Raw genomic sequence first — 12,712 nt, 5'->3', positions numbered from 1 at the left:
GTTACCATGATGATAATCCCTTGCCTTTTTTCAAATCTAATTCTAGAGTGTGTACACGGGCTTTAGTGTGCTCACACCTGCCTGGGACCAAGTTGTTATGCAGTATATCAGCCAGACAGATGGGGGGGGGAATCATAGGATGTATGTACACAAACATAGATGAGATCAGGAAGTCCTCCTTACTGAACTAGGACAGGAAGTGCAACTGCCCTCGTTTCCTATGCCTGCAGCCATGTTGGCTTGTGTTACCGCCAGTCAGCAGAACTGCCCAAAGACGGGCTGTTTGGCTATAGCTGCGTGTGTGTGTGTGTGTGTGTGTGTGTGTGTGTGTGTGTGTGTGTGTGTGTGTGTGTGTGTGTGTGTGTGTGTGTGTGTGTGTGTGTGTGTGTGTGTGTGTGTGTGTGTGTGTGTGTGTGTGTGTGTGTACGCGTGTACGCGCGGAGAGCAAGAGGCATAACAGCTCTTCAAGCAGACTGGCCTCAGAGCCTACGGATGGTTTTCATTTTCTCTCCCTCAGCATGCCATAGTCTGTTTCTCTCTCTCTCTCTCTCTCTCTCTCTCTCTCTCTCTCTCTCTCTCTCTCTCTCTCTCTCTCTCTCTCTCTCTCTAGTATGTCATAGTGGTCCTCTGCTAGCTCGTCCTCCCTCCTCAAAGGCATGTTTGTTTGTTTTGTTAGGGTTTCCGTAGTGTTGCAGTGGCATTTGACAGTGGGCGTGTGTGTGTGTGTGTGTCCCCCCCCCCCCTCACACTGACAGGAGGACATGCATATTATGTAGTGTGACCCCATTCTCCTGTACTTCCCCTTGTGATGATTACACTGATCAGCTGGGTGCGGCGCGCCATGACCTCATTCTACACATTGACCTCATTCGTTGGTACTGATTAGGCTGTGATCGCACCTGTACTGTACTGTGTGTATATACCCCTCCAGAACCCCAGCATCCATATTCTGGGGGGGAACATTTGCCAAAAATAACCGATCTACAAGCTCACAACGCGACGCATTGTGAGCTTGTAGATCGGCTGTTTTTTGGAGAAGAGATTTGGTTCACTTTAGACGGAAAAGGTAGTCCAAGTACGGAGCTAACTCAGTTTAGACTATGGGTTTAAGTGGTTATTACATCCAAACTGAGGGTCTACAGTGGTGCTCGTCTCAAGCAGTAGCACAGTTGATACCCTATACATATCCCTTCTAATGGTCAAATGCACAGCCAGGAAGCAATTTGAAAAGCAGTTAATGCAAATTGAATTATCCCCTGCTTTGTCCACTCGCTATCATCTCCCCCTTACAGACAAGGAACTGTTTGATCTGGGTATGGTCAGTGTTCCTCGGCACCGCATCACACCCCACCTCATCACACCACACCCAGTCAGCAGCCTGGAAGACCCGTTGCACTTCCTGTGCATTCCTGTGCACCACCTCGCCCCCCCCCACCCCCTCTCCATCCTCCCACGCCTGCTGTTCCAGCCTGCTTCAGCCTCCCTGCGGTCTGGGTGGTGGTTGGGGCTCCATCCGGCTGCTCACAGACACTGACCCCTGCTGGAGAAGACGTGTAACGTCATACACTCATCGGATGCCACACAACCGCTGCCAAGCCTGATCAGCCTTTCCTCCTCCTAACCTGCTTTTAAGTCAGTCAAGGCTGGGGCTTTATAGCTGGCAGGCGGTCCTTGGCAGATGCCTGTGCCCAGGCTGGGGGGCTCACGTGAACAGGCGCGGGGGGGGGACACCCGGAGAGAGGCAGGGAGCCAGGCACCATGGCTGGCACACAGAAGGGAACCGTTGTCCCTTTTGTGATGGCATCTTAACGCAGCACAGGAAGCTGTGTGTGAATGCACATTGCAGCGTGTCATGGCCTCTCCCATCCAAAGACACAGGGGGGGGGTGCTGGGGGGGGCTGAGTGTTTAGAATGCCGTCGCTGTCAGGGAAACCTTGTATCTCCACGTTGATTCTTTTTACCTTTTTTGTTGTAAATGAATGTCGTACAAAAGCAGTCTATACTGTACAGTCTATAAGCTGTGAGCTTGTAGGTCGGCAATTTTTGCTAATAATTTTATATTTTGAAAGTAAAAGTGTTTGTAAAAATCCTTTCTGCTGGTTTATCAATATTTAACCAATCAAAAGCATTAAAGGAGAAGTTCACCCAAAAAATGACTTATTTTCTATCAATTGCACACCCTATAAAAAAAATAAAATAAAAAATCTATGAAATCAAGGCTTCATGGGGTGTGTAATTGATAGAAAATAAGTAATTTTTTGGGTGAACTCCTCCTTTAACAAGAGCTTGTGACTAAATAATAACTACACTCGATCCATTGGATCACAGGTAATTTGTTTCCTTAAAAGCAACAGTTTTGTACATACAAGGCTAGGTTTCCAATTTACAGTGATATGCTGCATTTATACCCCCCGCCGAGAGAGTGCTGTTATTATTATTATTACTAACTAAGCTTTATCACACCGACATAATCCGGGCCCCCACCTCGTCTCCCCCAACAAGCGGTTCGAGTCAGAGCCGTTCGAGGATTGAATTTGAATTGTTCTGATGTGACTCTGGGCTGTGAATACATGAGCTCTGTGGTGAATGGCTGCTTGTTATATATATATATGTGTGTCTTCTTAACTCCATTCTTTCAGCACACACAGCCCTGTGTTTAAGTATTCTCTCTCTCATCTGCAGGGAGAGAGGGGATTAGTGACGGTTTAGAGCTGCGCTTCTCAAAGTGGGGTCCTGGGAAACCCCCAGGGATCCTTGAGGGGGTTCCAGGGGGTGCCCAGGAAAATCAGTTTAACCACTTTAAACCTATAAATATACAGTGCATCGGCTATTTGATAATGGCCAATCTACAAGCTCACATGCGACGTGTTGTGAGCTTTGTAGCTTGTGAGCTTGTAGATCTGACATTTTCAAAACATCTTTTAACAACACAAATCTTGTATGGGGGGGTTTCTGGCACAAAATGTTTTCTGGTGGGGGTCCGCGGCCATATTAATTTTGGGGTCCTTGACGTAAAAAAATGTGAGAACCACTGGTTTACAGGAGGGAGGCAGGTACTTTGTTTGGAAGTCAACCACTTTAACCTTTTATACTTTGGCTATTCAAAAAGAGCAGATCTACAAGCTCATAGCGCGGCACCGAGTGCCGCGCTATGAGCTTGTAGATCTGCTCTTTTTGAAAAATCTTGAAAATGTGTGCAACCCTTTTGAATGTATTTATTTTTTAAAGCAAACATTTGTAACTCAAATCTTTGCTTCTGGGGGTCCCTGGAACAACATATCTTTGTGTGGGTGGGGGGGGGGAGTCAAAGAAACAAACACACAAACACACATTGTCTCCCCTCGCGTCTCCCCCTCTTTCTTTCTTTCTCTTCCTTCTCCTGTCTCTCAGGACAGATCGCTGAGGGCAGGATTCCCTCCGTCAGTCCGTCTGTCCTCTGTCTTTCCGTCCCTCCCCCTCATGTCTCTGCATAACCCTGAGCGCTGCACTGTGCACACACTCATTCTTCTGCCTCCTCCTGAGGGGATCCTCCGCTCGCCTCCCTGAACAAAAGGAAAACAGGCCCGTTTCTGCTTGTGATGTCGTCCCCAGGCGATCCCTCATCATGGCTTCATTCACACCACATGAAAACACCCCCCCGTCCCCCCCTCATCCCCTCCCTTATACTGCTTTATCTCTCTCTCTCTCTCTCTCTCTCTCTCTCTCTCTCGCTCTCTCTCGCTCTCTCTCGCTCTCTCTCTCTCTCTCTCTCTCTCTCCAGTGTTTCGCACCCCACCCCACACAGACACACATACTGTACAACGCCCACCCATACACATGCATGCAACAAAAACACACACACACACACACACACACACACACACACACACACACACACACACACACACACACACACACACACACACACACACACACACACACACACACACACACTATTTATATTGCGTCACACATACATACAACCCCCTCCCACACACACACACACACACACACATGCACACACATACACATTCTCTGGTGTATATGAGTGATGTGATTGTAGCCAGCGCCTGGTGGTACCATGTGTCACAGAGACATCGCCATGGGGGTCTGCTGGAGGGGGAGGTGTGTGTGTGTGTGTGTGTGTGTGTGTGTGTGTGTGTGTGTGTGTGTGTGTGTGTGTGTGCGTGTGTGCGTGCGTGCGTGCGTGCGTGCGTGCGTGTGCGTGTGCACACGCAGTCTATACGATTGCACATGCATTAGTATGGTACACCACTACCCTTAGCTGTCCCTCCAGGCAACCAGCTAGCTATTGATTGTGTGTGTGTGTGTGTGTGTGTGTGCATGCGGGTGGGTGGGTGGGTTTCATTAAGGATGTAATACCCTTTAGTAGAAGCTGATAGGTGTAATGGAGGACAAAGAAGGAAGTATACTAAAGTAGTGTTTCACTTTGAACAAAATAGAATAGGCTGTGAGGTTTGTTTACAGCAGTAGTGTGAGATGGTAGTTTATAATGATTTAGTCTATCTTCACCATGACAGAATTTGACAAAGCGATTCCACAAACTCCTCAGAAATCGATATGAGTAATCCCTAAAACAAATGTAACTAATTGGGACTCAGGCTTTTATACATGGACATCCTGAATAATTAAGGGAAAACTCTTAACCGTATCTCTGTGTCTTTATCGGTAAGAGTTATGGTCAGTACTTGGTGCTAAGCTCGTCAACGCTCTCTGTATCGCCATGGCAGCCTGAAAACACCACCAGAGTGTCCGCATGGATGGACATCAGAAACTACAGCCAGCCATTCTCCGCCTCTAGTGGCCCCGATTACTGCCAAGACGAGAACCAAGCTCACAATGCGCCGCGTTGAGACGCATGGTGAGCTTGTAGATCGGCTACCGTATTTTGGACGATTGTCCCCCCCCCCCAGAATAGGGATGCTGGTGTTCTAGTGGTTAAGATAGGAATGGGATAGAGCATTGGTTCTCAAATTGGTGTCCGGGGACCCCCAGGGGTCCTTGAGGGAGTTCCAGCTAAATGATAGATTAGGCACCAAATGGACCCTTATGGGTCTGTAACTCTGAGAGTGTACAAATGGAACCAAATGGACCCTTACGGGTCCATTTGGTTCCATTTGTACACTCTCAGAGTTAAATTGACATAGATTTTACAATACAAATTGCAGTCCAAGTGATAGAAATGCCATTAAATGGGGGTCTGTAGCCCTAATACATGTCAATGGTTGAGAATCACTGCTAGAGCTGTAAAAAATCTTCTCTTATGGGGGTCCCTGGCATATCTTTTGAAATGGGGGTCCACAGGCTAATAAGTGTCAATTTGGGGGTCCTTGACATGAAAAAAGTTTGAGAACCACTGGGATGGAGCAGTGGTTCTCAACATTTTCAGGCTGTGACCCCCCAAAATAATATTTTTTGAACTGGGGACCCCCCACCCTGATAAGCACTTGGAATGTTGTAGGAGTCGAGGCATTCAATTTTGTTTGACTCGGTTCCACAGATAAATATCGTAAAAATAGCAGATCTACAAGCTCACAATGGCTCACGTTGTGAGCTTGTAGATCAGCGATTTTCACATTTTTTGCCTCTTTCTTATATTATTTGTCTATTTGGCCAATGTTTGACCAGCTTTACAGTCCTTAAATTGTCAACTGGGGACCCCCCCCAAAATCATGTGGGGACCCCCCTGGGGGTCCTCCTGACCCACAGCTTGAGAACCACTGGGATAGAGTACCGGAAAGCATGGGGAAAGAGGACACGTGCGAAAGGGACGGGGAGATGACCAGCTTGTGCAGATGAAAGGCTCTGGCGCAGAGGGAGAGAGGGAGGGGGAGGGACGAGCGAGCCAATAGGAGCCGATGATAGCTAGTTAACTAGAGATGAAGGGATGGAGGGAGGAGGACATGAGTGGAAGACAGTAATGACTGCGTGGGCATACGGGCTGAAAGGTTACTAAGAGCAGCACTCCCCCTCCTCTTTCTTCATGAGGCCTTCCTCAGCGTTTAGTGGATCAGGCTCTCGTCCACACTGACTCATAATGAGCACTACTACTTGACCGTGTTAAACTTACATTATACAAGCCGTAACAGTACACTGGAACTGGCAACAGGGGAGTGACCGTTGGAGTCAAAATGAAAGGGAGGTGTCACTAACATAAACATTCCATGACAAGCCATGGACATATCACACTAGCAGTGGTGGAAAAAGTACTCATATTTTTAACTTAAAGGGGAAATCCACCCATTTTCAATATTTAACTATGTCATTAATATAGCATAAAGGAGTTGTGTGGAAATAAGAAAAAAGTTCCCCCCTTTCTGTGTTGCCTTGAACTGGAGGATTGATTTTGGGTTTAACATTGCAAATTACAACATGATGACTCATCGTGTTGTAATTTGCCATGTTAAACCCAAAATCAATCTTCCAGTTCAAGGCAATACAGAAAGGGGGGAACTTTTTTCTTATTTCGACACAACTCCTTTATGCTATATTAATGACATAGTTAAATATTGAAAATGGGTGGATTTCCCCTTTAAGTAAAAGTATCAATACTGCAATGTAGAAATACTCTGTTGCAAGTAAAAGTCTGGGATTCCATTTTTTCTTGAGTAAAAGTACAAAAGTATTGGTATCAAAATTAACTTAAAGTACCAAAAGTAGAAAGTACTCATTATGCAGAATGTCCCAAGTTTTCAAATAATATATTAAAAAAATAATAATAATACATTTTGGTTTAAGTGGTTAACAGATGGAATTCTACACTTCTGTTTTAGAATAAAAAGGAAAAAGATCTATCTAAAGGTCAGGATTTAGTAGATTTAAAATGTAGAAAAAAACAGTCTGCCAGCCAAGGCTTAAAAAAAGAAGAAGAAAACTCTTACAAATAATAGTGGTGTTTCCTCATGACTACTACAGTATATCCCATATGGAGAAAGCTCTACACAAGCCATGTTGTTTCTTTTCACTTCCTCCCTGTGCCTCGTGAGTCAGCTGATCAGTTTAAACAGCCAAACGCTGCCTGAAGCTACAAAAGCTTTGCGGAAAGCATGCAGAGTTCTGATCACATGAATTATGGATTCCCTTCTCTGTGGGCGTCATGTATATACAGTATGTATAGCATTTCACATGTGCTTTATGCAGCTCACCCTACAGTCCTTTTTAAGTGCATACATAGTACATACAGTTCATTTTTAGCACCATGGACGGCCTCAGGGTGGTAGACATTAGACAAACCCCTAACATTAGTGTTAGCTCTCTGCACCTATGGGTTGCCAACCTTCCCTTAAAGGGATAGTTCACCCCCAAAATGACTTTTTTTCTATCGATTATTCGCCAATAATTTGATGACCGGCAGCGGTTCCGGTAGAAGACACAAAGAGTCTCCTTTGTGTCTCCTTACCGGAACCGCTGCCTACCGGCCGGCCCGCTGGTCATCAAATTATTGGCTTAGGAATGCGACAAAAACAAAAAAAAAATCCATGAATTCAAGTCTCCATGGGGTGACTAATCGATAAAAAAAAAAGTATTTTTTTGGTGGTGAACTATCCCTTTAAAATACGGAATTGTCCCTTATTGATCCTCCTTATTTTTCGGAATCAATCAATGACACACATCTTAGACGTTCAAACCGCTCATATACAATAATACAGGTTGTTAAATAACCACTTAAACCCTCTAGACTTAGTAAACTGGACCTGAGTTGTCTCTGTGCTATTTTTTGGCTAATGTTCCCCCCAGAAGATGGATGCTGGAGTTCAAGTGGTTATTATAATATACAAAAACTGTACATATATACAGTGAGATTCAGTTTTTCTGCCGGCCGGGTGTCCCTTATTTGAATTGCCTTCATGTCTGTGTTAGTTGCCAATGATCCATGGCTGCTTCTGTGAATGTCGGCACACATCGATTAAGCGATTTGATACGGGTAGTTTTAACAGTGTTCTTTGTTTATGTCGTGTTCTTGTTTTCTGTTTAGCATGAAATGGTTTTAATAAAGAAAATGCTTCTCTCTCTCTCTCTCTCCCTCCCTCTCTCTCTCCCTCTCTCTCTCTCTTTTAGTGAAGGTGACTGGTGGGACGCTCGCTCACTCACCACCGGTGGAAACGGCTACATTCCCAGTAATTATGTGGCTCCAGTGGACTCCATCCAGGCTGAGGAGTGAGTGTTGTATGTTCGTGTGTGTGTGTGTGTGTGTGTGTGTGTGTGTGGGGGGGGGGGGCGGGGGGGTTATGCATCGCACATCATGTATGCAATGTTTCATCTCGCACGTGCTCCGAAATGGCATCAGGGCATTTTTTCTGGAGACAAGGACGCAGTCTTGTCAGACTCACACTTCTCTCCATTGATACCACGTGTGTGAGAGAGAAGGAGACGTTGCAGGGAAGGAAAGAAAGCAGACCCTCTGATTGACACAGTATCTGCCAGACCATTTCACAAACTAGATAAAAATGACATTTGTGAGACTTCATAAAGAATCGAATTTAGCATTTGAAATGTCAGGTCAGTGTGACCGACATTCCTCTCTCTCTCTCTCTCTCTCTCCCTCTGTGTGTGTGTGTGTGTGTGTGTGTGTGTGTGTGTGTGTGTGTGTGTGTGTGTGCGTTCACGTGTGCGTGTGAGAGAGAGAGAGAGAGAGAGAGAGCAGACTGCATCATACGCTTCACCCATCATGTTGTGACTCTGAATAATGATATTATGGTTGTGTTGTGAAGTCGAGGGCTCATTATAAGCCTTCTGGAGCCGAGTGAAATTAAACAGAATGAACGAGACTTAGAGAGAGAGAGAGAGAGAGAGAGTAATGAGAGAGAGGGAGAAGGTTCTGGTGCCGTGCTTATTAACCCATTAAGATCTGGAACTGTCTCATTTTTAGATTTGAGCTAAAAAGCATTATTTTACACTTTTGGCTATTCAAAAATAGCAGATATACAAGCTCATAGCGCGGCACCGAGTGCCGCGCTACGAGCTTGTAGATCTGCTATTTTTGAAAAATCGTGAAAATGTGTGCAAATCTTTGAATATATATATTTTTAAAGCGAACATTTTTAACTCAAATCTTTGCTTCTGGGGGGTCCCTGGAACAAAATATTTTCCGCGGCCAAATACATATAATTTTGGGGGTCCTTGACATGAAAAAGATTGAGCACCACTGATATAGAAACATATGTTTTTCAGAATACTGTTGAGATTTAGGAGACATGTAGAATCGGCTTCAGGTCTCAATGGGTTAACACAGATCTACTGTGGCACAAGAGGAAACCTGTTCACAGGGTGATGTCATATAAATGTGGCCCCTCGTTGGCGATTTCTGACTAATTACAGTCTGCCATCTCACTGCAGGAACCTTGAAAAGCCAGCTTTTCATGAATGTCAGACCAAAGAAAAACGTGCTTGACGCTCCGGTTGCCTCCCAAAATCACAAGGATTTGACAAACGCTGCTTTAAATTAATGTAACCACAGACATAATAGATGACAGACATGTTGTGGGGGGTAAATTACTTTGAGCCCAGGTTTTAGGCTCTGTGGCTAAAAGGTCAGGTTAACATCATTTGTGTCACAATTCCCATGTTGGTCGAACCCAGTGAATAATGAATGTACTGTAAATATGATAAAAATACAACTTCTAAAAGCAGGGTTACGGAACTTGGAAAAAACAAACAAACAAACAAACAACCAAACCAACCAAAAACAGCTGGTTGTTGTTCAAATTGTCCCAATGCCATGCATGGGTTTCTTTTCTTTTTATATTTAGTAGTGTAATTGGAGTCACAAGTCTTTGACTGATCCTGCTGTGTGCAAAGCTGCTGCAGATTCCAACAGCATATGTCACACTCTCCTTTAGTCATTTTTCTGTAATTACAAACATCTGTGTAGGTTCCACAAGAACAAACCGATGGAGAACTCCAATGAGATTGTAATATGCAAGCATTTGGTTTATTCTTGTATAAAGCACTTTTTTTTTTACACTTTGGGATCCTGTTCAACTTTCCTCTGTTACAGAGGATGAGTCCAAATATAAACTATACTGTTAAAATCCCTGTGACAGGGTGGTTAGTGGTAGCCTGGAAACCACACAAATCTGTCGGAGCTAAAAAAAGATTTTGCCAGGCTAGGTTAGTGAGACTGTCCCGTATCCAAATGTCCACTGGTTCGACCCCGACAACAGCAAACGCGTCCTTCGATAGTCACATAGTATCTTCTGAAACTCTCCCTGTTGTTTCATTGTGGTGCTGGGTATAAGATCATCCTGATAACATGCTGTCTCTTGTGATTGCAGCTGGTACTTTGGTAAGCTGGGTCGTAAGGACGCAGAGCGCCAGCTCCTGTCCACTGGGAACCCTCGTGGCACCTATCTCATCCGGGAGAGCGAAACTACGAAGGGTAAAACCACCAGACACACTCACTGTATCCACCTGCTGAGTGTGTAACAAATGCATTTGTACATACAAGCAGAAATGGTGAAATTTTGCTGACATCAAGCATGTCCAGTCCATATGTTTCATACTGTATTTGCAGATTTACGCTGATGCCGGGCATGTCCAGTACGGGCAAATCTCTAGACCTGCACAGACGCTACCCACCTGCCAACCACAACTTGAATTTTATGTAGTATTTGTTTGTGTGTGTGTTCATCCAAAACTAAGAAATGATACCCTCCTCCCCGACCAATATGGAGTAAACCAAGCGAAGGTTATTGCAATGACTCCACCTCCTCTGTGTGATGCAGGTGCCTTCTCGCTGTCCATACGGGACTGGGACGACGTGAAGGGAGACCACGTCAAGCATTATAAGATCCGCAAGCTGGACAGTGGGGGCTACTACATCACCACCAGGGCCCAGTTCGACACGCTGCAGCAACTGGTGCAGCACTACTCGGGTAGGAAATGTCAGCTTACCCACTGAGATCTGTTGATCTCATTGGGTAGTAGGATTTGTAGGGCATTTAGAAGTGATGCCTTATTACCTTATTTAAAGGACCATGCTGGAGGTATCAATGTACTGTATGTATACTAGACATTACTGCTGACCAAGCATACCGTAGTTTGACAAGGAAAACATTGCAATCCATTCATTTCGGTATGGTATGGTAATCAACTTGCAGAGACTAATCCAACAAACAGAATTTAATTGCGCCTTTTTTCAGTCAAAGATACATATCAATCACACGTTTGAATATTCCAGCTGGAAATAGTCCCTGGAGAAAATATAGATTTACAAACCAAATTCAAACATCCATGCCTTATAAACCATGCAGTGTTGCTTCTTCACCATTCATTCACCTACATTCTGCAATGTTTTAATGGCTATGGAGACAATGTAAACAAATGTGAAATCAAAAAATATGTTGATATGTGATTATATGGCCGAAGCTGACAATTACATATATTGAGGCCGGTGTGGTCCTTTAAAGGCGACCTCTAGGAGGCTTTTTTTTGTTGTTGTTGATTGTTTTTACATTATTTGTATGATGACACTTACTGATTTATTGGATAGCATATAGTGGAGAAAGAGACAGAAGGAGAGAGAAACGTTAAACTGCCACCTCCAGCCTTAACTGATAATTAAAATAAACATGTTACGAAACGGCTGCCGTGTTAAGTGGTCAGATGGGTGGGCCACAAACGCTTTCGAGATCCATAAAAGGTCGAGAACCACTAGCTATAGAGCAGTGGTTCTCGAAATTGTTGCGCTCAAGGCACCCCTGTATTCCTATTCATGCTAAATAGCCTCTTTAACACCTGTTATCTCTTTCATCACGCCGTAAACGTTTCTTTTTTATGATCTAATGCCAAATGAAAAGTTCTATCACTTGAGGCTATTTCATACTTTCGCAATGCGACAGGTTGTGAGCTTGTAGATGGGCCATTTTCACTCTCTTTGAAAACTTTTGTCACAAAATCCCAAGGCACAGTACATGGACTTGCCTCGCCACTGCCATAGCCTCCTTTTCTCCTATCTTCTGTGACCCTCTTGGCCTTTTATCCTCCTTTCAGTCAAATAACCCAGTGGACTTACATCTCATACTTCTCTCACAGACTGTCATCTCTCCTTCTAAAGGGCTAAAAGATCCAGGCGTTGCCATAGTGAGCCTCATTTCAGAGGAGACAGAACATTAACGCTGCGGCACCCATTTGAAAGCCCAAACGGCTTCTAAAGTCTTCTCTTCAGCCTGGTGTCCATTACCTTGGATTGATCCAGAAATGCATTAAGCAGACATTGTTACAGTGCATAACTGCATTTGGGGATGGGCGTACACCAGCAATGGAAAAAGTACTCAAAGGTTTTACTTACGTAAAAGTATCAATACTGCACTGTAGAAGTACTCCGTTACAAGTAAAAGTCTGGAATTCAAAATTTACTTGAGTAAAAGTACAAAAGTATTGGTATCAAAATGTACTTAAAGCACCAAAAGTAAAAGTACTAAAATGTTTGAAAATAGCCTATCTACAAGCTCACAACGCGTCGCGATGCGACGCGTTGTGAGCTTGTAGATCGGCTATTTTTTTGAGCTTGTAGATCGGCTATTTTCAAATAGCCAAGGTATAAAATAGGGCTAAAGTGTTTAAAGTATGTTTTATAATGTAATAATTTATATCTACAAAGTAACTAGTAACTAAAGTTTTCAAATAATTGTAGTGGAGTAAAAGTACAATATTTGCCTCTGAGATGTAGTGGAGTAGAATTAAAGTATTAAAAATGGGAAATACTCCAGTA

General features: G+C 44.1%; 1 protein-coding gene across 3 annotated transcripts in view; it reads left to right on the top strand.

The window, feature by feature from the left end:
• fynb (FYN proto-oncogene, Src family tyrosine kinase b) overlaps positions 1-12,712 on the top strand; it is a 117,437-nt gene that overhangs the window by 86,400 nt on the left and 18,325 nt on the right. For all 3 annotated transcript variants that reach the window (XM_084083341.1, XM_084083340.1, XM_084083342.1), the window contains exons 5-7: positions 8,059-8,157; positions 10,275-10,378; positions 10,725-10,874. In XM_084083341.1, coding sequence (XP_083939467.1) covers positions 8,059-8,157; positions 10,275-10,378; positions 10,725-10,874 — 353 coding nt within the window. The remainder of the gene's footprint in view (positions 1-8,058; positions 8,158-10,274; positions 10,379-10,724; positions 10,875-12,712) is intronic.

This window comes from Gymnoscopelus microlampas (genome assembly GCF_963454915.1).
Source record: "Gymnoscopelus microlampas genome assembly, chromosome: 16".
Classification (NCBI taxonomy): domain Eukaryota; kingdom Metazoa; phylum Chordata; class Actinopteri; order Myctophiformes; family Myctophidae; genus Gymnoscopelus; species Gymnoscopelus microlampas.
The sequence above is the reverse complement of the archived record's forward strand: the minus strand, read 5'-3'. Positions and strand labels throughout refer to the sequence as shown.